This window comes from Medicago truncatula, chromosome 2, assembly GCF_003473485.1.
Source record: "Medicago truncatula cultivar Jemalong A17 chromosome 2, MtrunA17r5.0-ANR, whole genome shotgun sequence".
NCBI classification, from domain to species: domain Eukaryota; kingdom Viridiplantae; phylum Streptophyta; class Magnoliopsida; order Fabales; family Fabaceae; genus Medicago; species Medicago truncatula.
Window position 1 is genome coordinate 46,093,400 of NC_053043.1, and position 21,663 is coordinate 46,115,062.

Sequence of the window (21,663 nt, forward strand, 5' to 3'; positions counted from 1 at the left end):
CTATCAGCTTGGTAGAATGAATGGTTCCTTAACAAGTGTCAAATAATGATTAAAAAGGTTTGAGTAATCTGCAGGTTTTGTAAAATTCACTAGTAGTAATTATCAAAAGTTAAATAAATTAAAATTGGGCCCCTTAAGTAGAAGAAGAAGAAGGAGGATGATCTCTACATATCTCCTAGCTTCCCCATCACATAGATTATTGTTTGGATAAAGATAAACTAAGAAATCACTTTTCATTGGCTTTTAGAGAAGTATAACAATTTTTTCCCTTTCAATTTCATCACTTATCTCTTGAATTGAAATGCACGCGTGCATACATAATGTCATAATCAAAACACCTACTGTAATAATTAATTTATCTTTCTCTTCACAAAAAATAAAATTCTCTTTCTATAAAGTAATAGTATATTAAAATAATATCTTGCACGGGTTATACTATGCAACTTAATCATAGCTGATACGCATAAGAAAGAATATACTGAATGAGCAAGGAAAGTTGGTAGTGTCAAGCAATTGAATATTGAGTCTTCAAAATATTTTTCTCTTCTTACTGAAAAAATTAAAACAAAGAAACAAAATTAAAATTTTTGTTTTACCTTATATGGAAACAATACAATACATTACTAGCTAAAAGCCACGAGTCTCCACTAAATGATGTTGTTGAAGCTTCTTGGTTTGTTGTTTCCCAATAATTAAGGTGAGTATGAAAAAGATTGATTTTCTCATTTCATAATATAAATATTATTTTTGTGTTAACCCTCCGATTTATATGGGAATTAAGTTTTGGTAATCTGTAGTTCAGTCGTGAAGTAAGTAGTCTGAATTGTTTCATCCAGTAATCGAAATCGAGTTTTTTCAAACATTTGTTATTTTAATGGAACTTATCAACCACTTGAACCTAATTGATTGGTTATAATATTAATATTTTTATTAATTAAAAAGTTAGGTAAATTCTCTTGTTTTTCCCCTCATGCCTCATCCCATTTGGTTTTCTAGTTTTTTTCTGGGTGGAAAGCTAGGTAACATTGACATGTATATATAGTAACTTTATTAAAGCCACATTATAAGCTTCTATCTATCAATTGCAGTGCTCAACAGTGAGGAAGGGATGCAGAGAAAGCTAAAGAGAAAAAGTGTGTTTGATGGTGATCAGGCTTTTTCTTATGGTGGTGTTTAAGGTGCAAAAGTGAATCATTTTATGTATGGTGCATAAAAAAAATTATGCATGTCATCTAGCTAAAAAATTACTACTTTTAATATGTGATTACTAATTTATTTGGATATCATATGTTTTTTAGGATACTGGATATCATATTCATATTAACTAAAAAAAGCATATATATCCCATATAAATATATATTAAAGAACTTAGTATTTATTGTAAGAAAAAGAATATAACTATATTATTTTTTTGGCGTTAACCCTCCGATTCCCAAAGAAAAGGAACTCTAATAATTTGAAGTTTGGTTGTGAGATAAGGATAATCTGATCAAGAATTATTCCCCTCAATAATTAGTGTTATATTTTAAATAAATGTTCAAAACTATAACATTAAATGAATCATGCTTTGCTAATCCTCTTTCTATATATGGGACAAGAGGAAATATGTTTTATTAATGTTGGATATTGCATAAGCAAATACACACACTTTCACGAGACAGTGAACCGAGATTCAAATTCTAACGGAAAGAGGTATTCATATTTTGTGTTGATAGTAACTCGAATATGATTACTTCTAACGAATGAAACTTACGAAAAACCAAAAATTAACAATGAACTTTATTATAGAGGGATTGAGCGGTTCAACTGATTTACACTAAGAGTTAAACGAGTTTGAGGTCCTAGATTTAACTCCAGATGAATAAAAAAATATTAATTTAATAACTAATTATTAACTTTGACGGTTCCAAAAATACATTTTTTTTTTTGACAAAAACAATACATTTAATGGACATCTTTAATAAAATGATATGATTGGGTGGCTAATCAATCTTAAATATGAGGGAAAAAAATAAGTTTTGTTTGAACCTTACTCTAAATAGTCAATCAAGGTGCGACAAAGTTTGATAAATTAAGGTATCATCTGTATCCATAAAAAATTAATTATTTAAAATAATTAAGATCTATTTACGAGATTGATATTACCTAACAAATATTTTTATATATGTATATTGGTCAATAATGAAACTATAAATCAAATACTTAAACAACCTAAATATCCACTACTTATGTTACATCGATGAGTTTGTTAGTGCCTAATGTGTAGAGGTGTTTAAATCCAAACCGATCTAAAATAAAATATAAACCAATAAGAAAAAAAATGAAAAACCGCAAAAAACCGAATATTTTTTGATGCATTTAGATGTTGTTTTGTAAAAATCGCTAGGATAAGATCAAATTTCGAATCACTTTCTCAAAATAAACCAAACTGAATCGATCCGCAGTAAATATTATTAGTGTGTGTCTATATATATTACATCATTATGTTGCTGCTGGTTTTTAATCTTTTCACTAGTTTATTCTATATTATTACTATTATTATTCATATGCTTAAAATATGCATACTGCAATTTTATATTTTTTTAATTATATTTTGCATCAAACATATTAATTTACCGTGTTTGTGTAATATTAAGATTAATAAAAAATTATATTCGTAAAAAAATAGTAAATAAAAAAAATTTACATTTTGGATATATAAAAACCGGTCCAAATTAAACCACATATATTTGGATCGGATCGGTTCGAATTTTTTTAGTATAGTTATTCAAACCAAACCGAACTGTATGTAATTTTTATTTTAAATTGAATGACATTTTATTTTAAAACTGATCTAAACCGCAGCGCGAACACCCCTAGTAATAGGTAATGCTCGGTTTTGAAAGTGTCCATGCTTTTCTTAGTTCTAAAAAAACAAAGAGCTAATGGGTCCATCATAGCAAGCAGAGGGTATCCCATGATTACTGACTTGTAATTGGGGTATCAAAACCATAAACAGGTGCTTCTTATCAAAGACGAAACATCAAAGAAAGAATTAGAAAGAAAGTGCCTAGCAATCATGTCTCTTTTGGATATTATTATGCTAATTTTTCCACAAGCATAATTATATATTAAAGATTTAATTAGATTAGGGGTGTTAGATATGTTTCAACAGCTTTCACTACCACTAAATCGTGATAAGGTTTTCATAATAAAAACCGGACCTACTCCATGATTCTTTTCTAATTTGAAGTGTTAAAAGATTCCTAAATCTTTCTCTTATGGGTTGAGTTAATTGGTAGGAATCCAAATCACTAATCAATAGTCATAGTCATGTACTTTCCTCTTCTATATTAATGGATATTGTTTACCAAGCACAAATTTTAATTTTCAACATATTAAGTTATTTACTAACATCCTTCAAAACAAGTTATTTATTAAAAAAAATTATATTTTAAAAATATTTATCAAGACAAATCCAACATCTTATATCTTATTATTTATCTTTATATACAGGACAAACATAGTATTAATATAAGAGAACGTTATTTTCTCGTGAAACTCTGGTAATCAAGATCAACTTTCACACAGAAGATGTTCGAAAGTTGAGTGAGTGAGCAGGTAATTCAATGGTTTTGTGGGAGGAATTTATCTTTGATAGTACGTGAATGGCGAGAGATGGTGAGAGCTTTAAATTCCTATTTTGTATTTTAACGAAAATATAACACTGTTAGATGAGAAGGGAGGTGCTTATCTATTTAACGAGAACTTAAGAGAGGGTAATATTTATTTTAAAATTAAAGGGAGTGTTTGTGACATTTAATGAAAACTTAGGAGAGGTGAGTGTAATTTTTCCTATATTTTGTTGCAACAAAAAATTATTTACAAAATTTGTTAATCTCTCCACACAACAATGTGTCTCAAGAAGCTTCCTGCTTAAAATAGTTTTTGTGCAATCTCTCCACATAACAATGTATTTTAATATAGCCTTCCTAATTTATAGTAATAGTAGAAATGATAAGCTAGGACCTTTTCATCAAATGACAATCTTGTCCATACTTAAAATTCTTATAATAAATACCGAATAAATCAAAAAGTAACAACAACTTGGGCATTTGGTCTAGTGGTATGATTCTCGCTTAGGGTGCGAGAGGTCCCGAGTTCAATTCTCGGAATGCCCCTTTTGTTTTTTTGTTCTTTTTTTTTTTTTTTTTTAAGCTATAAAACAGTCTGTCTCTTGGGCTAGCAATAATCTATAATAAGCTGAATGGGTTTAAGGATTTCTTCTTTTGTTTGGATTAGTGAAGATAATAATTGAGTTGAATGTCCTGTCCAGCGTTAAAAGATTGTCGTGCATTCTCCTGGTAAATATGGAGGGATTATATCATCATTTTCATAACAGAACAAAACCCATAAAATATCAAAAGGAAAAGACAAATTACAGCACCAAATTAAGACAGATAAATTAAATTAACCAAGAAGACAAAAATTCAGACATATGTGAACGAGAATATCATTGATTTTTGACATTAAAAAAAACTAATGAAATCCCCTATTTTGTCCTAATATCAACTTCACATCCACTATTATATTAATTAGAAACACAGATTCCTCTACTCATCATTAATAACTTCACATCTATGCCTAAAAATAAGTATATATATGCAATCTGTTAATGTTTCTTGCAAATTAATTAACTAAGAAGCAATTTACAATGGCAGGAGGAAGCGTTGGAAGAAGCTTAACTGAAACACCTACTTGGGCCGTTGCAGTTGTTTGCTTTGTTATACTTTCTATTTCTATCTTCATTGAACACATTTTCCACATCATAGAAAAGGTTTGCGCACATATATTTTACACATATTTAAACATAAATGTACGTTTAAATGATTTAATTCATATACATTATCAGTGTAACAAAGTTTAACTTTACTTGCACCATTTATTAAAATTGTGCATGTGAGCAGTGGTTGAAGAAGAAGCATAAAAGTGCCTTGTATGAGTCACTTGAAAAGATCAAATCAGGTATAAATTTGAATCATCTATTAATATCTCTAATTATAAAGTTATTAAGAAATTGAATTTGTCTTGGTATTATTGAACATTTTTTGTGTGTGAATTGCAGAGCTAATGTTACTAGGGTTCATATCATTGCTCCTAACAGTAGGAGAAGGTTTAATATCAAGAATATGTATATCAGAAAAAGTTGCAGCCACATGGCATCCATGTAGCAACAATGCAAATATTGAATCAGATGATGAAGAGTTAATAGACCATGAAACCGGTGGCAGCCGGAGATTACTAGCCGCGTTGCTTGCTTCTCAAGGCGACAATCACCACCGTATTTTGGCTGGTGGAGGAGGTGACAAATGTGCAGAAGAGGGAAAAGTAGCATTTGTATCAGCAGGGGCCATTCATCAACTCCATATATTTATATTTGTGCTTGCTGTTTTTCATATCCTCTACTGCATACTTACTCTGGCTCTAGGTAGAGCAAAGGTAGAAACACAATATTCTAATAGTATATACTTTACTACTTTTACTTAATTATTATTTTACTATAAGATAAACTTCTTTACCTCTTTGGATACATAAAATTTATCAATTTCTACTCAATAGATGAGAAGGTGGAAAAGATGGGAAGAGGCAACCAAGACACCTGAGTACCAATTTTCACACGGTTAGTCAGTTATAAACTCGCGCCTCAACATATCAAATTTCTCTGCAATTCTTTATCATTTGAGTTTTACTTACACGATGTCCATACATAGTTTTATAAACTATGTTAGAGGAACATACATTTATTGGTGCATTGTGTTGTGTATAACAGATCCTGAAAGATTCAGATTCGCTAACGAGACTTCGTTTGGAAGAAGACACTTAAGTTTCTGGACCAAAAATCCTGTCCTCATTTGGATTGTGAGTAAAAATCATACCTATTTTTGAGCTCTTTTATTATTTACCTAGCTTCTCTCTAATTACATTTACTGAGTTATATTCTTTGCTTTACCTAATTGCAATTTGCAGGTATGTTTTTTTAGGCAATTTGTAAGGTCAGTTCCTGAAGTGGATTACTTGACCTTAAGGCATGGATTTATGATGGTAATATTCATTAATATATACTTGTTTGTTATGAAATAATAACTTAAATGAAATTCACCATTAGTATTATCTGATAATAATTTAGGCACATTTGGCTCCTCAAAGTCACCTGAAGTTTGACTTTAGACAATACATCAAAAGATGTTTGGAAGAAGACTTCAAAGTTGTTGTTGGAATCAGGTTAATTTTCTGATTTATATATACCCTGATGTGATACATTATTATATGATGAAGTATCATTAATTACTGCTATGTTTCTTGTTTTTTTAGTCCTCCAATTTGGTTCATCACAGTGTTCTTCCTCCTGTTCCATACTCATGGTAAGCAAGTAGTACATCTTATAATTAAGGTCAAATCATATATTACTTACTATTATATGTGTGTGTATACTTACAATTTCATATTTTCATGCACCATTATGTATGGACAGGGTGGCACTCTTATCTATGGCTACCATTTCTTCCTTTGATTGTAAGTACATGCAATGCCATGGTTTAAATTAATTGATTATCAAATTATACAGGGATCGATATTTTTGTGTAAATAAATTAACTAATGTCCCAAATTAAATGCAGATTGTCCTATTAGTTGGAACAAAGCTGCAAGTGATCATAACTCAAATGGGTCTTAGAATTCAAAAACAAGGAATGGTGGTAAAGGGTGAGCCAGTGGTGCAACCTAGGGATGACCTCTTTTGGTTTAACAAACCTAGACTTATTCTCTTCCTTATTAATTTTGTACTCTTTCAGGTATAAATACTACTAATCTGTGTAATAATTTTCAAAAGCACTAACATCAATATGCATCTCTTATGTGTATTTTTTGTTGCATATATTTATTGAAACAGAATGCCTTCCAGCTTGCTTTCTTTTCATGGACTGCTGTAAGTCCTCCATAAAAATTCATACAATATAGTATTTGGTTATAGCAATGAGGAAATTCATATTTTGAATTGTTTGGTTTTGTTTCCAGCTTCAATTTGGGGTGACATCCTGTTACAATTCACGTAAAGATGGTGTTGTCATTAGAATTTGCATGGGGTTAGTCTCATATACATATACATACTCTCATTCCACTCACAATAAAAATATGTATGCTAGTATCAAGTTTATTGTATGCAATTAACATCGATGATTTGGCAGAGTCTTCGTTCAAATCCTTTGCAGCTACGTCACTCTCCCTCTCTATGCTCTCGTGACGCAGGTAATTTGATGAGTTAAGTTTCATTTTTTTTTTTTCATTGATCACAATCATCAAGCATGTACTATATTGTTGGTCGATCATAACCTTCGTATCAAGAACATTGACTTTTTTGACAGGAGAAAAAATGTTTTAACTTACTAAACTTTTTCAATTTTTTTGTTTAAATCAGATGGGTTCGACCATGAAACCAACCATATTCAACGAAAGAGTAGCTACAGCTCTACGGAATTGGCACCACACCGCAAGGAAGAACATAAAGCACAACCGTGGATCGGGCTCTCAAACCCCATTTTCAAGTCGGTCCATAACTCCGGCACGTTCAATGTCTCCGGCCCAAATCCTTCGTCATTACCGCAACCAAATGGACACTCCAACAAGACTCAATTTTGAGACCAGTCACCACTATGAATCTTATTCACCCTCACCTTCCAACTCACACCACCACAAGGTTGAGATCAATGTTGCTTCTTCCAGCTCAACTCATCTTCATGAAATGGAAATGGGTCACCTAGCCCATGTTGAACAACAAGAAGTCATTAAGCCCAATAGTATTTCTGTGGGCTCAGGCCGGCCTCAATTTGAAATTGATATCCAACAGAGTGATGAACTCTCATTTTCAACAATGCCCACAAATCAATTAGAATGACTATGGTCGGTTGATATTCTCACAACAATCGTTTCCTAGAAACACATAAAAATGATCAAAAAAACGTAGCGGTAGTTAACTACCGTTGAGTTTCTGTTTATAAGTCAACGGTAGTTAACTGTTGTTGGAATTTTTTTGGGTCATTTCCATGTGTTTCTAGAAAACAATGGGTGTGATTTAAGTGTTTTGGACCTTTTTGTTTAGGTGGTGACATCTTTTTTTAGGTGCTTTGATGTTGTAACAGATATTAGAGGATTCATCATTTTAGCACACCTTGTACGGGGTGAATCACTATATTTTTGAGTAATATATTCCATTTTGATTTGTTCAAAAAAAACAATTTTCTATGCATTGTGTCGTGCAATTATTTTGTTCAAGGAGAGCAACATTTTGCTTAGCTAGGGGCTCATATGGTTCAGTTCAGTAGGGTGTTTTACTAATTATTTTGATGGGCCAAAATAACTAATTGATTTAATAGTATGTATGTATGTATAATTTTTTATCATGATAAATAAAACATTTTTTATTTTACCTTTTTAAATATGTCTTGTTCCAAATTAAAAATGCATATACTATTGAAGTATGAATATGCAATGTCAGTGATAGGTCTCATAAAAAATATAACTTTATTAACGGTGAAACTAGATTTGAATCTCGTAAAAAAAGTTTCACGTGTAAATTTTTTAGATGATAAAAATATGGTCAATAAGGGTGTGTTTGTTTCAAGTTATAATTGTTGATTCCCGGGAATAAAATGATAGGAATGTATATGCCTATGTTTGTTACAAGTTTACTAAATTTTATTCCTGGATATAAAATGATAAAATGTTCCTGGGAATAGAAAAAATTTCCCAAGGAAAATGGTGGGAATAAAGTTCCCATGGAGATGAGAATAAATTCATAAATAGTTTACCTATTATAATCCCTATTTTTATGGTTCCTAGGAATATTATAAAGTTAACCAAACATATTTTTCATAAATTCCTTGGAATAAAATTTCCATCTTTATATTCCCATCTTTTTTTTATAAGAGATAAATTTTATTTAAAAAAAAAAAACATTTTAAAATATATACTAATCCGGAATAATAATAAATTTTGTCACAACTGATAATTAAACTTGGAATCTCTACTTTACTTTGAAGTTTACATTATAAAAATTGACTGAAGTTTTACAAGTATGTAAAAAATATGTATTTTTTTTTTACTTTAATTCAATATTTTATTAAGTCATAATTGATGATAAAAACATTAAAAAACAAGAAGTGTTCACAATCCAGGGACAACCCATGTCACAATCCAAAGGGCGCCCACTTTTTCCATTTGATCATTATCTTATCCAATGCTACTCTCTTTAAAGATCATTATTTATTTGGCACTTGCTCATTTTCAAACACACATAGAGAATAGAGAGAGATGGTAATGTTGCAGGAATTCCTTAGAAGATTAAGTCACCATTGGTATGCCATGGTTATGTGCTTGGTATTGGTTATGGTGTTAGTTGCAATATCTCATCGTCTAGGGCTTGAAGATATTCAGAAATCAAACAGCAACTGTCATGACCGTACAATTCGTCGTCTTCGTGTTTTTCATGGTCCACCTCTTCATCTTCGTATTAGTACCACTTCTAGTACTACTAGTTAATTTCAATTTCAACAACTACTAGTGTTGTTTTAGATATTTATACTATATACTATTTAAACCTTTGTAAGTTTGTAGAGTTTAATTTCTTTTTCTTCACCAGTTCATGTATTCGAGACTAGCCATGTACAAATTTTATGTTTAATTTATGTCATCGTTGTTTTGTTGTCAACTTTATATTTTTCTTCCTTGCCTACCATAGCTTCTTCTTCTTCTTCTTTCATAATCCATTCCTATGAAGAAAAAAAAATGTCGTCTGATCCAGATTTTGCTACCCGTGACGTGAACAAATGTGTTTTATCAGCATCGAAACTTCCAGGTGTAATCGATATCAGTGTACGTGGCAAAGTTGACAAAAATAAATTATACGTGCCCCAATGTGTTTTTATAATAATAATTGTGTCGAAGATTTAAATATAATTTATTTATCGTTTAATGAGAAATAAACAGAAAAATATATAAAGATTTTTTTTTAAGGGAATATATAAAGATTTTTGTTTTACTAAAGTTTTTTTTCTTCTGAAAGGGGTACTATTTAAAGAAGTTGATATTGTAAGTTTATATCTTATACATACTAGTATAACAAATAAAAAAAATCTGATAAACCTACACCATCTTATCATCATTACAAATAAAAACTTGTTCTCATGAACTTATCTCAATTGGTATGCACAAAAATAAAAATTTATATTTTAGATTTATTTAATGGAAAATGTTAACCAGTGCTTCCGAAATACTAGTTAAAGAAACAATTATAGAAATTTTACATTGGAAAATGATGAAAAGTGAATTGTTTCATTTTATTTAGTCAAAAAGTTGTTGCTCTTAATGAATTTTTTTATAATTTTAACTTTCTTAACTAGCGCTTCGGGACACTAATTAACATGACTTTTATTTAATAAATAATATTGTACTCACTCCGTCCTACAATAGATGACTTATTTGAAAATATGCATTATTGGTCTAACTGTATTTTTCTACTAATATTCAACAATAAATAATATCATTTAAGATGTTGGATTCGTCTTGATGAATATTTTCAAAATATTAAATTTTTATAATTTTTTCTAAGAGATTAGTAAAGTTAATTGTGCAATGATATCTGTGACAAACTCAATTGTGTCACTTAATATCGTATTGAGGGAGTAATTTTTAATGTAGACCACACACATTATGTATTGAATAAATCTAAAATGTTAAGTTTTATTTATAATAACTACCAAAAAGACAGACACTCACGTGCCCATCTTTCTACTCTTTTTATTGCGCTAATGTTTGAAAATTATTAACGATGTTTTTTTTTATGAAATTTTGATTTTGATTAAAACTAAAAATAATATATATATATATATATATATATATATATATATTGTGTTTGTTACATTCTTTAATATTTAAATTTATTATTATATATTTATTACATGTGTTATTTGTATTGAAAATTTAGGACATTTTTGAAAAGATAAAAAACCAGCTGAAAAAAGCTGAAAAGATAGTTTTTTTTTTTGTCTAATAGCCTAGGTTATAACTCACACAATTAAATGCGAAGAAATGGGGTGTCCGATGTTCGAATCATAACCACTACAAAAATTATGTAATGTTCTTACCAGCTGAGTTAAGCTCTCATGACAATTTTCTTTTTATATATAGTATATATAGATAACTGAAAAGTATATTTGATATTTTGCATGGCCCGTATGAAAAAAATAAGTTAATTTCTAACCAACTCAGATCACACATTAATTAATATTCAACCACTATTTCACTACCAAAAAAATATATTCAACCATTATTGAGTGGGGTAATAATAGTGGGTAAAGAATCCAAAATTACTTAAAGACAATTCAGATATTTGAAAAGATATTATAAATTGAAATGGTAAATAATCTTTTTTAAGCTAATCAAAAGTTATTGAATTAAGTTTGAAGATCTTGACATAAATAATTGAAAAATATTGCAATGTATTATCTCTATAAATTGAAATGGTAAATAATTAATTTCTACATTTGTACGTTCAAATGATGCTCGATCTACTTCAAACAAACAATCTAGATCTAAAACTAAAAGAATAATCCAACTAACAATAATTTTGACTAAACCATGCCAATTCTAATTTGTTTTGTAGTCGCAACCCTTATTGCGATCCTATACTAACTACTAAAGTCTTTATTTTCACCCACTTTCACTTTCCCCTTCTATTTCCTCTAAACACCTTCTCCCACTCCTCCATCATCCTCATCATGGCTAAAGGCGCATCTCAATCTCAATCATCAACCTCCACATCCTCCCGTCCAGGAGGAGGCGGACTCGCCGCTCCACGCGGCTCCGCTGCCGCCACTGCCGGCATGCGTCGTCGCCGTCTCACCTCCGGAAACAGCACCGCCAGCGTCGGAGGTGGATCTAGCGGAGGAAGCAACATGCTGAGATTCTACACTGATGATGCACCTGGTTTGAAGATTTCTCCTACGGTTGTTTTGGTTATGAGTCTCTGCTTCATTGGTTTCGTCACCGCACTTCATGTGTTCGGGAAGCTTTATCGTTACAAAGCTGGTGCTGGTGTATAATTCAAGGATCCGAATCCGATTCTGGATCTGAGAGTTTGTTTACTTTTCGGATCTTGATCGATCCATTTCAGAAGTGCTTTGTTTTCGTTTCGTTGTTCTTTAATTAGAAACTGTTTAATTTTACTGTTTTTTTCTTACTAAGTTCTATTGAAGTTGCTTGGTTAGTTTTTTTTTTTTTTTTTGAGGGAAGTTGCTTGGTTAGTTTTGTTTCTTCATTTTCTGATTATGCGTTGTTGAATGATTTATGTGAATTAATTTACTTTAGCAGCTTAGATCGTATAAAAACGGACGTTGCAAAGATGCATGAGGATCTGGGTTTTCAATAACATCTATGAATTAGATAAAGAGCAACTAGTCAGTAGTCACTTTAGTTTCGCAGTCATAACTCATCCAAATAAGTCCTTGATTTTGCACTCGGTTATCACTTTAATCTCTGACGTTAAAAAAATATGTTAAGTGATGATGTGACACATGAGGTATCATAGGGATCAGAGTGAAAGTAGAAAATTGTCACTTTGATCCCTGAACAAAAAATCAATATCCAATTGAATATCAAATCCCTAAATCTTAAATCCTTAAATGTTATCTAATTTTTTTTTTGTTCAAAATAAATCTCCTATTAAACACAAACCTGACTGTTGAAGAAAAATCCCACACTTACTATCAGTTAGATCCCTGATAGCAAACACGAAATTTCACCAAAGTCCCTGGCTATTAGGGACCTTTTTGCCTTGAAAGCTGATCTTGAGCAATGATATGTTGGGCTAAGGTTTGGAGTTGTATGGTAGTGTCATAGTGTTGTGGTTCTGTTACCACTTTCTCCCTTTAGTATATAATGACATCAGGATTACATATATAGAGAAATGAATTATGAACAGTGTATTTAATTAAAATCCCTGTAACTATTTTAAAGTCATAGCTTGATTTTTGACGTGTCTTTCAACAACAATCCGATTTTTGATGGAGAGATTTGAATAACTAATGCATAAATTCACTTACTAAATACACATGCTTGAAGTTGCCTGTTGTGATTATTATTACCATAGTTTAAGACATTGTGCATAGACAATGACATTCAGATTAGTATAAGAAATGTGATTTGTACAAGAAGGTGTTGATTCAATAGTATCAAATATCATATTCATGCTATAAGTTACATGAAAGAACTTATGCTTTAGCTTTTCATGAAAGAAAAAAATTAAAGTGAGAAATTTGATAATAAACTTGGAAACATAACAAACTTATGTTAGATGTAGCAGTAGTACCTACTAAGTAGAACAAATTTTGATTAGAAATTATGTTAAAAGAAATTCAACAGAAATGAATTATCATTTGAAATATATCTTGAACACTTGATTATAGTATGCTCAGATCTACGGGGTAGATATATGAATTATCATGTGAATATAACAATAATCAAGAGTAATAGATACTAATGGATTTTTTAATTCATTGTCAGGGACCTAACTCATAGTAAGTATACATAGTCAGGGACCGATCAGTAAGTTGTGTTTAATGAAAGATTAATTTTGAACAAAAGAGAGAATTAGATGACACTTATGGATTTGAGATTTAAGGATTTAGAAATTTGATATTCAATTTGGGAATATTGATTTTTGGTTCAAGGACCAAAGTGATCATTTTCTACTTTCACTTTGGTCCCTCTGACACCTCATATGCACCAATCATCACTTAACAGATTTTCTTAACGTCAGGGAATAAAGTGATAACGGAAGTGCAGGGTTAGAGACTTATTTGTATTTAATCCTCAATCAGGGATCTATGTAACAGCGAGGTGCAGAGTCAGGGACCAAAGTGACAATTTGTTCATTAGATAAAATTAGAGCTGTCAAAACGGGCGGCCCGGCCGAGCCAAGGGCTTTTAAGGGCCGGGCTAAAAAGCCCGGTTTGAATATGGGCTGCAAAAAATGAGCCCGAGCCCGGCCCTATACGGGCTCCCGGGCTAACGGGCCGGTCCTGGCCCGTATTTTTTTCTTCCCTTTTCCATTCTTTTAAGTACGGAACATACATAAATATGCTGGGCTAACGGGCCAGCCCGGGCCCGTATCAGTCTCTCACACACACAGACCACAAAAAAAAAAAAAACAGTTGTATTTTTTGCGGGCTTCCGGGCAGCCCGGAGCCCGGACGGGCTAGCCCTAACGGGCCAAGGGCTTTTACGGGCCGGGCTAAAAAGCCCTCTTCAATTTCGGGCCCAATTATTCGGCCCAAGCCCTACATTTTATTCGGGCTTTCGGGCCGGCCCTTACGGCCCGGCCCATTTTGACAGCTCTAGATAAAATTAATGAAAAATTTGTTGGTAATAACTAATAATTGCACTTATTAATTGATAGACTTGAGCCATTTTAGGTAGAAAATTATGTACACTAATTAATTTGGCGGTGCTGCGATCAACTAGTGTCTAGAAATTATTAAACTTTTTTTTTTTTTTTTTGGTTTTTGGGCGTGTAAAGATAAATTATTACACTTTTTATTTACTTCAAATAGTTTTTTGCTAACATTTCTTAATCTATATTGTATTGACCCAAATATTTTTACTAACATTTCTTAATCTGTACAAAATGAAAGTATTCAAATGGAAAATGCAAGTGCCTTAAAATATTTTTTTACTAACATTTCTTAATCCATTTTAATACCTTCTTTTTGTATTTTATTGATCAAAGGACAAGTGCCTTACACACTTGAAGGGGGTGAAACGTGGGATCAGCCCACACACCCACGTAAAATGTTCGACAACACAGCTTATGTGCTGGAACACTAGAGACATCTTTTTGTTGCAAAACAATGAGTTTTAAAAACTCATCGTATAATTGACATTTTTTTGTATTTCTTTTCTTTTAAAAATTTCTTTTATTCGGATTATATAATTGACATCTGTTTTGGATCATATATAATCTAAAGCATCCTAAAATTGAAGCCAATAATAGAACTTTGCTCGAATTTGTTCAAAATTTGTAAATACACACTATTCGAAAAATACAATTTGAACACTTTTGTAATATTTTGAAAAATATACTCCGAAATGTGTCAATGCTCTCATTTGCAGGGTATATACACATTTCTGCTTATAAACAAAATCAGTGTTGTTAAAATGAATACCTTTTTTTTTTTGGTAAATTAAAGCGTTGAGATTGATTTAAACAAACATCAAAATAAATCATATAAAAAAAATGGAAACATATGAAACAAAACAAATTAAAACATTGATTCAAAATAGAAATTATCCAAATATTACATCAACAAATTCAAACATAAAGTTAAAACTTAAATTATCCAAATGTCACATTAACATTAGAAAATCAAAAAAAGTCACCCTTAACACACATACGGCGATATAGATCTCTCTCCATGAACTCTTTCAATATTGCATCCAAACTCTGTTAAGCCGGACTTCCCTACACTACCACACCACTGCCTATGATGCTTAAGACATGGTTTTTGATGCGTCCAAACCGCATGTTCATGTTTAGCCACCGATAATCTCCTTGCTCCTCAACAACAACCTCATCAAGGGCCTCCAATTGAGATAAGATATATGTATGTGAAATGGTCAAATAACATCACATGTATCCAACTTCCGTCTCTATACGATTCACAACATGGAGGCCTAAATCTTGCAGTCTCAGCATATGATTAAGATATTGTACATATTGATGACTCACTTGTGACTGAGTCGTCGTGGAAGAAGCAAAGTCATGTGGATGGCTTGGAATTTTCTGCAAATATCCAAATTGACATAGCATGCACTTCAGAAGATATCAGACCATGCGAGGTCCATAGTTTAGCCATCCAAAGTAAAGACTGATTCGCTCAAACGAACTTGTGTTGCGGTGCTGCTTATACAGCTCCATGACAATAGATCTGTGACAACCTGGCCCTTCAAGAAAATAAACATCATGGCATGTGGGTCACGATCCTCTATGTCTCCACCCTAGAAGTTAGAGTCACGATCCTCTATGTCTCCACCCTAGAAATCCCTAACATTAATGACAGCCTTAAAGTGCAGAAATATCCAAGCCTGCAACAATATCAACATATAGTTACCAGTAGAAAACACATGAACAGAAAAACATTTTTAGCAATTAACTAAGTATGAATTTCATTATTATACCTAAAACAGGCGATCGGATTAAATAATCCGAGGACAAGGTATTTTTAGAAGAAAAAAAGTAGGACTTTTTAGCAATTATGTTATTACTCTATGTTTGTCCCAAATTCTTTTATTTATCTTTCACTTTTATTTATAATGATATAAATCCTTCATTAGTTTGATCTTTTATTTAAAAATTGTATCAAAGATCAAACTGGTTACATCACCGAGTCATGATTAAAATGGTTTGCTTGTAGTTGAATCAAATGGCAAATAAATAAATAGAAAAAATGAAATGATTAAATCAATCACAATTACACTTTTTTTTTTTTTTAAATAAGATATCCTCCGAGCGCATGCAAAGACTAATCTCTCGAGCTTTATGAGATTCAAATGAGCGATAAACTCTCCTAAGAGTTTTAACATTGTACCCGAGGCTGAATTGGAACCCAAATTAAAACCTTAGTTAAGTTAGAATAGACTCATGTCATCTCATCTAAGCGCTTTTGATACCATAATTAAACCTTAGTTGAACATGTTTAATCTGATTCAATCCGACTGCAATGTAATTGAAATCAAACCAATTGAAGAATCAGAAATTTTTTGGTGCAATCACTTGAATAGTTTAGTTGCGTTTGTTTTTTAAAATATTATTTGAACTATATAAGTTTTTGTCCATTATATTTTCTGAAATATGTTTTTTATTGTCTTACCTTGATGTTTTTCATTCCCTTGTTAATTGCTATAGTATCTATCGTCTACCTTTCAATTTTCCACATGTATGTATATTCTTTGAACATTCTCATGGCGTGCCTAATAGAGTGGTAATTGCAGGAAGTTGCTTGAATGTGGCAATCTTTGATGTGTAATTTTAGTGCTTTTCTTAAAGATAAGAGCAAAATCAAGTTTCAGGACATAACTTGCAAAAAAGATAAGAGGGACATAATTTTTTTGGTAAAGTAACTTGCATACCCTATAACCAATGGTTGAACATAACTGCAGGATACTTTTTTTTTTTTTTTTTTTTAAAAAACTGCAGGTTAGTACTTGTTACTCAACAACAAAAATACTAAAATCCTTGTTACTCACCCATAGTATTAGTTAGATACAAAACAAGTGTATACTTGGACCAAATTTTTTGTATTTTCTCTTGTACAATTTTATATATATAGCATTATGTTTTTTTTATTACATAAAGTTGATGACATATTCAAAGAAAAAGTTATATTTAACCCACATTGGTTAAGTTTGAGATAAACATTAAAACAACTTAGACCACTACAATTTAAATAGATCCATAAAATATTGGTCTACCTTCAATATGAAAAAAAAAAGTATGAAAAAAAGCAATACTAATTTAGGAGCAAGATCCAAAGACTACTCAGAAAAATATAAGATTAAGCAAAGAATATACAGAATTGAGCTGCTAGGTGCCAATCTTGAAAAGCAAGTCAGAAAAACAGTTCATCCAACATCTCCTCTAGGTCCAAGAACTTTAACAGAAAAAAAGAAGTTCATCAAACTTTTAGTGGCACCCTACAAAATATCAACAAGGTTGAAGAAAGATTTGCTACAGTTAGAATGATTCCTTTCCTTTTCTTTACCATTTGCAGATGAGCAAAGGAATAATAAAACTTAGACTTCTAACCACAATTTCACAATCTACAGATTTTTATTTGAGCTTCTCCTTTCTGCCTCTTTTTCAGCAACCAGAACACAGAACTCGGAACCAAGCATGTCGTGTATATCAAGATTCGTAGAGAGGCTTAGATCAATAACTCCCTTGATGATTTCCAATGTTAAAATGAATCCTAAAGTGGACAATGCTCTAACAGCATCAGCAGCCCTGCATATGTATTCACTTGTCTCCAGTCCAGTATAGTTTTCTCTTGTTCTTCAAGACTGACATAATTTTTATTGGGAATTAAAACTTGTGGATCAGATTGGTTTATTTGATCTTCTATCATGTCATCTCTGGCTTCAACATGTTCTCCGACCCATATGAATCCATTACAGCCAAGTATTAAATCAATACCATAGTGCTCCAGATGATGGAAATGTTGGTTCTGTCTCTTCACTAAATACGGTGCGACTGTAAGCAGTTGACCGGAACTAAGCTGCAATACAACTGAAAGCCATTAGTAACAGTAGTAAAATAATGAAGAATATAATTGAAACAAATTTTAAGAACCCAAAATGTAGTACAAAGTTACAACTACAAGCCATACATAGAGTTACTATCAGAACCATAGCTATCAAAATTTGTATGCTTGAATCACAGACACAGACATGAAGTTGTTCCATTTGTATTGTCTCATACTGGCTACTGTGTATAACCGAGTACCATTTTTGGGGGGAAAATAAGAAGCAAGTCAATAAAAGAACTATGTTTCACAGAGTTTTCAAGACTGCAAACCTTTCCATATTTTTGACTTCTTGCTTGAAGGTATAAGCCATCATGCTGAAAATCTCGAACAACTTCGGCCTGTGGACATGTACATAATTTAGGATACTAGTCGACCGTTATTTCCTTGATAAAAGCAAGTAAATTTTAATAAACATGATTTCACTAACACAAATGACATCTTCCTCCTCAAAAATACAGCGCATATTTAGCTCATCTAAAGCTGTCCTTCGCCTCTAGCAATGGAAAGAACAATTTCAAGATATTAGAATTTGGGGTTGGGACTAACTCAACCTTACAAAGCCGGCTTTTAAGGTGAGGAATGCCCCCTTTTTACAACACATTGTCAGGCCATATCTTATCCAATGTGGGACTCTTCAACACATGCATGACTGGGATATCTGGAGCATGACCTAAAAGCAGGTGGTCCAATATATCTTGGATAGGCTTTGATGCCAAGCTTGCAGATAACAAGACCGCCACAGTCATTGTACACATAGTTGTTGGAATCTCACTCTTGTTTGAGCTGCTGTTGTTCTTCTTCTTCCTCTTGCTGTTGAAGAAAAGTTTTAAAGTAAACCTTGAATTTTGTTGCCTCGTCCATATTTGATTCTTATAGGATCTTCAGAACAGTTTCTTCAATTTTTCCCTGTTTGCTTCACCAAGGCTTTGAAGTGAGGCTGAGGGCCGAGTTCGTTGTAAGGCTACTTTCGAACCTTGGATTCTGTAGCCTCGTGCATATTTGATTCTTCTAAGATCTTCAGAACAGTTTTTTCGATTCTTCCCTTCGTTTCAGCATCTTCCGTATTTGTTTCAACAACAAAATACGGACAAGGCTAGAAAATCTAAGGTTCGAAAGTAGAACGAACTCGGCCTCAACCTATCTCAACTTCACTTCAAAGCCTTGGTGAATCAAATCATCAAACAAGGAGGAATCGAGGAAACTGTTCTGAAGATCTCACTAGAATCAAATATGGATGAGGCTACATAATCCAAGGTTCGAAAGTAGGCTTCCAACGAACCCGACCTCAACCTATCTCAGCCTCACTTCAAAGCCTTGGTGAAGCAAATCATCGAAGATTTTCTTCAACAGAAGCAGCAACAAAAACAGCAAGAGGGAGTTTCCCACAACAACTATGCCTATGATGATTGTGGGGGGTCTTGTCATCTGCGAGCTTAGCTATTTATTCTAAATTATTAAGATTAATTGGAAAGAAATCAAATGTATGATATGGTATATATGAAAAAAAAAATTCAAGAAAACCAATCGAGTACTTTCAAAACTCAAGACGGTTGTGCACCATACCTATTTATGTGCTTATCAAAATTTCAAAGGACTTAACTGCTTGAAAAATGATGACCATAATTGTTTTTCAATCGGCATTTGTACCCCTCATCTTTATCTATTACATTCTTTGAAGTTTAAAGTACAATTATTATTTCTTCCAGAATTACGGCTTCTTTTATGCTAACATAAAAAGTTATACCTAAATAAGTTTACCTACTTCATGAAAACATACATTGATGACCATCAAATCAAAAGTTGACACAAGTTGTGACCCCTAGCCTCCGTAAGATATGACACTATTGACACATGTTTTCTCCCCCAAAAACCCACTTTGGTCCATGTGCAGATTATATAACGAAAAAACAAGATATCCCATAAAGGGAGTTGCAAAATACCTGTAGACCATCGGGCATATTCATAGCAGAAAGCATCATATAAGCGTTTTGACCGCAATTAATATCCAATCTCCAACGATTCTGACCAACCTACACAATACAACAAACATAAGATTACTAAAATGAACCAATTTCAAATCACTGTTGAAACTATAAAACTTTACCTCAATGACACGCCCTATAACAATGTCACCAGCCTTGGGTTTGTACCTTGAGAGCAAAGAACGCACAAAAACGTACGTACTTGTCAACACACTCCACAACACCGAGGAATCGGAAGATAGAGATTCCAGCTTGTCTAGAGCCTTCTGTAGACGGAGCTTCTGAAATTGACTGAATTGCAACTGATTCCCTCTCATCTCTATTACACTCTCCCGACAAATAGTGAGAGATGGAATCGACGCAAAACCTTGGAGATGGAATCTTAGGGTTTGAAGTTCGGTAAGCGAGAGAGAGAGAGAGAGAGCGGAGCAATGCGTTGTGAGGAGTGAAAGAAGAAACGAAGGACTGATGAATAAGACTACTTGTCCTTTATACCAGTAAATGCCATGCACGCACGTCACGTGAGCCAAACAAATTTCATTATTTTTTCTTTTTATAATTTTCTAAATATTTTTTCAAATGTTTTTTATTTATTTTATCATCATTTAGTTTAATTATTGTGTAAAATGATTTTACATTGTTATTGTTATCCAATGATAAGTTGTCGTATCAATTAATAAATATGTGTTTCATATTCATTCTTTATCGTAATAACACCTCGTTAATTTATGTCAAATCAATGTACATTGTATATACTAAATATCACAACTCATGTTTTTTTTAGGATGATTATTATGTTTTTAATTTTTGAGTATTATAACATGCGAAACATTTGATGAATTTATCTATAGAGAGAGCAATCACTATGAGGATAAACGTAGTGATCGTGCTTTTAACTTACATAGATTTTTTTAGGTGAAAATAACTTACACAATTTTACTTATAGAATAATTTTCTCTTTTTATTAAAGAGGACTTCTTTCGTAATAGAAGTGATATCTCGTGTCCTGTGAATTTTGCTTACGGAGTAAGAAATAATGCATAATATATACAGAGGCATTTTAGGAGCGCTCTTCACTCTTTTAAATGATATTTCCTTTTATGGTTTTAAATACTTGCATTTTAGAAACTCTTCACTCTTTTTTACCTTCTCCCTGTTTTATCCCATAGGATTTTTAACGAGAAAAAAGTAGTTATTTCTCTTAACTATGTACTTTAGATTTTGCTATAGTCTCCCAGATCACTTTCCTATTTTCTCTCCTTTTATTTTAATAAATTAATCGGGGTGTT

At 32.0% G+C, this 21,663-nt stretch overlaps 2 protein-coding genes, 1 non-coding gene and 1 pseudogene across 4 annotated transcripts; 3 read left to right on the top strand and 1 right to left on the bottom strand.

Moving 5' to 3' along the window:
• Nucleotides 1-4,088: 4,088 nt before the first annotated feature.
• TRNAP-AGG (transfer RNA proline (anticodon AGG)) lies at nt 4,089-4,160 on the top strand. Its single transcript has one exon. It is a non-coding gene; the product is annotated as a tRNA-Pro (tRNA).
• Nucleotides 4,161-4,677: 517 nt separating this feature from the next.
• On the top strand, nt 4,678-8,280 carry LOC11436848 (MLO-like protein 6). 2 transcript variants are annotated; one of them, XM_003597144.3, is made up of 14 exons: nt 4,678-4,816; nt 4,947-5,004; nt 5,105-5,478; nt 5,599-5,659; nt 5,810-5,898; nt 6,007-6,081; nt 6,167-6,261; nt 6,352-6,401; nt 6,512-6,552; nt 6,657-6,830; nt 6,929-6,964; nt 7,054-7,121; nt 7,224-7,284; nt 7,454-8,280. In XM_003597144.3, exons 1-14 carry the CDS (start codon nt 4,694-4,696, stop codon nt 7,928-7,930), a joined length of 1,782 nt encoding a protein of 593 aa, XP_003597192.1. In that variant the 5' UTR covers nt 4,678-4,693; the 3' UTR covers nt 7,931-8,280. The 2 variants fall into 2 exon arrangements, with proteins under 2 accessions (XP_003597192.1, XP_039686105.1); XM_039830171.1 differs by lacking the exons at nt 7,054-7,121; nt 7,224-7,284.
• A 3,400-nt stretch (nt 8,281-11,680) lies between these two features.
• LOC11422146 (protein transport protein Sec61 subunit beta) lies at nt 11,681-12,401 on the top strand. Its single transcript, XM_003597146.4, has one exon. It carries the CDS (start codon nt 11,811-11,813, stop codon nt 12,132-12,134), a length of 324 nt encoding a protein of 107 aa, XP_003597194.1. The 5' UTR covers nt 11,681-11,810; the 3' UTR covers nt 12,135-12,401.
• A 5,222-nt stretch (nt 12,402-17,623) lies between these two features.
• LOC11411452 (exosome complex component RRP4 homolog) lies at nt 17,624-20,817 on the bottom strand (annotated as a pseudogene).
• Nucleotides 20,818-21,663: the final 846 nt, after the last annotated feature.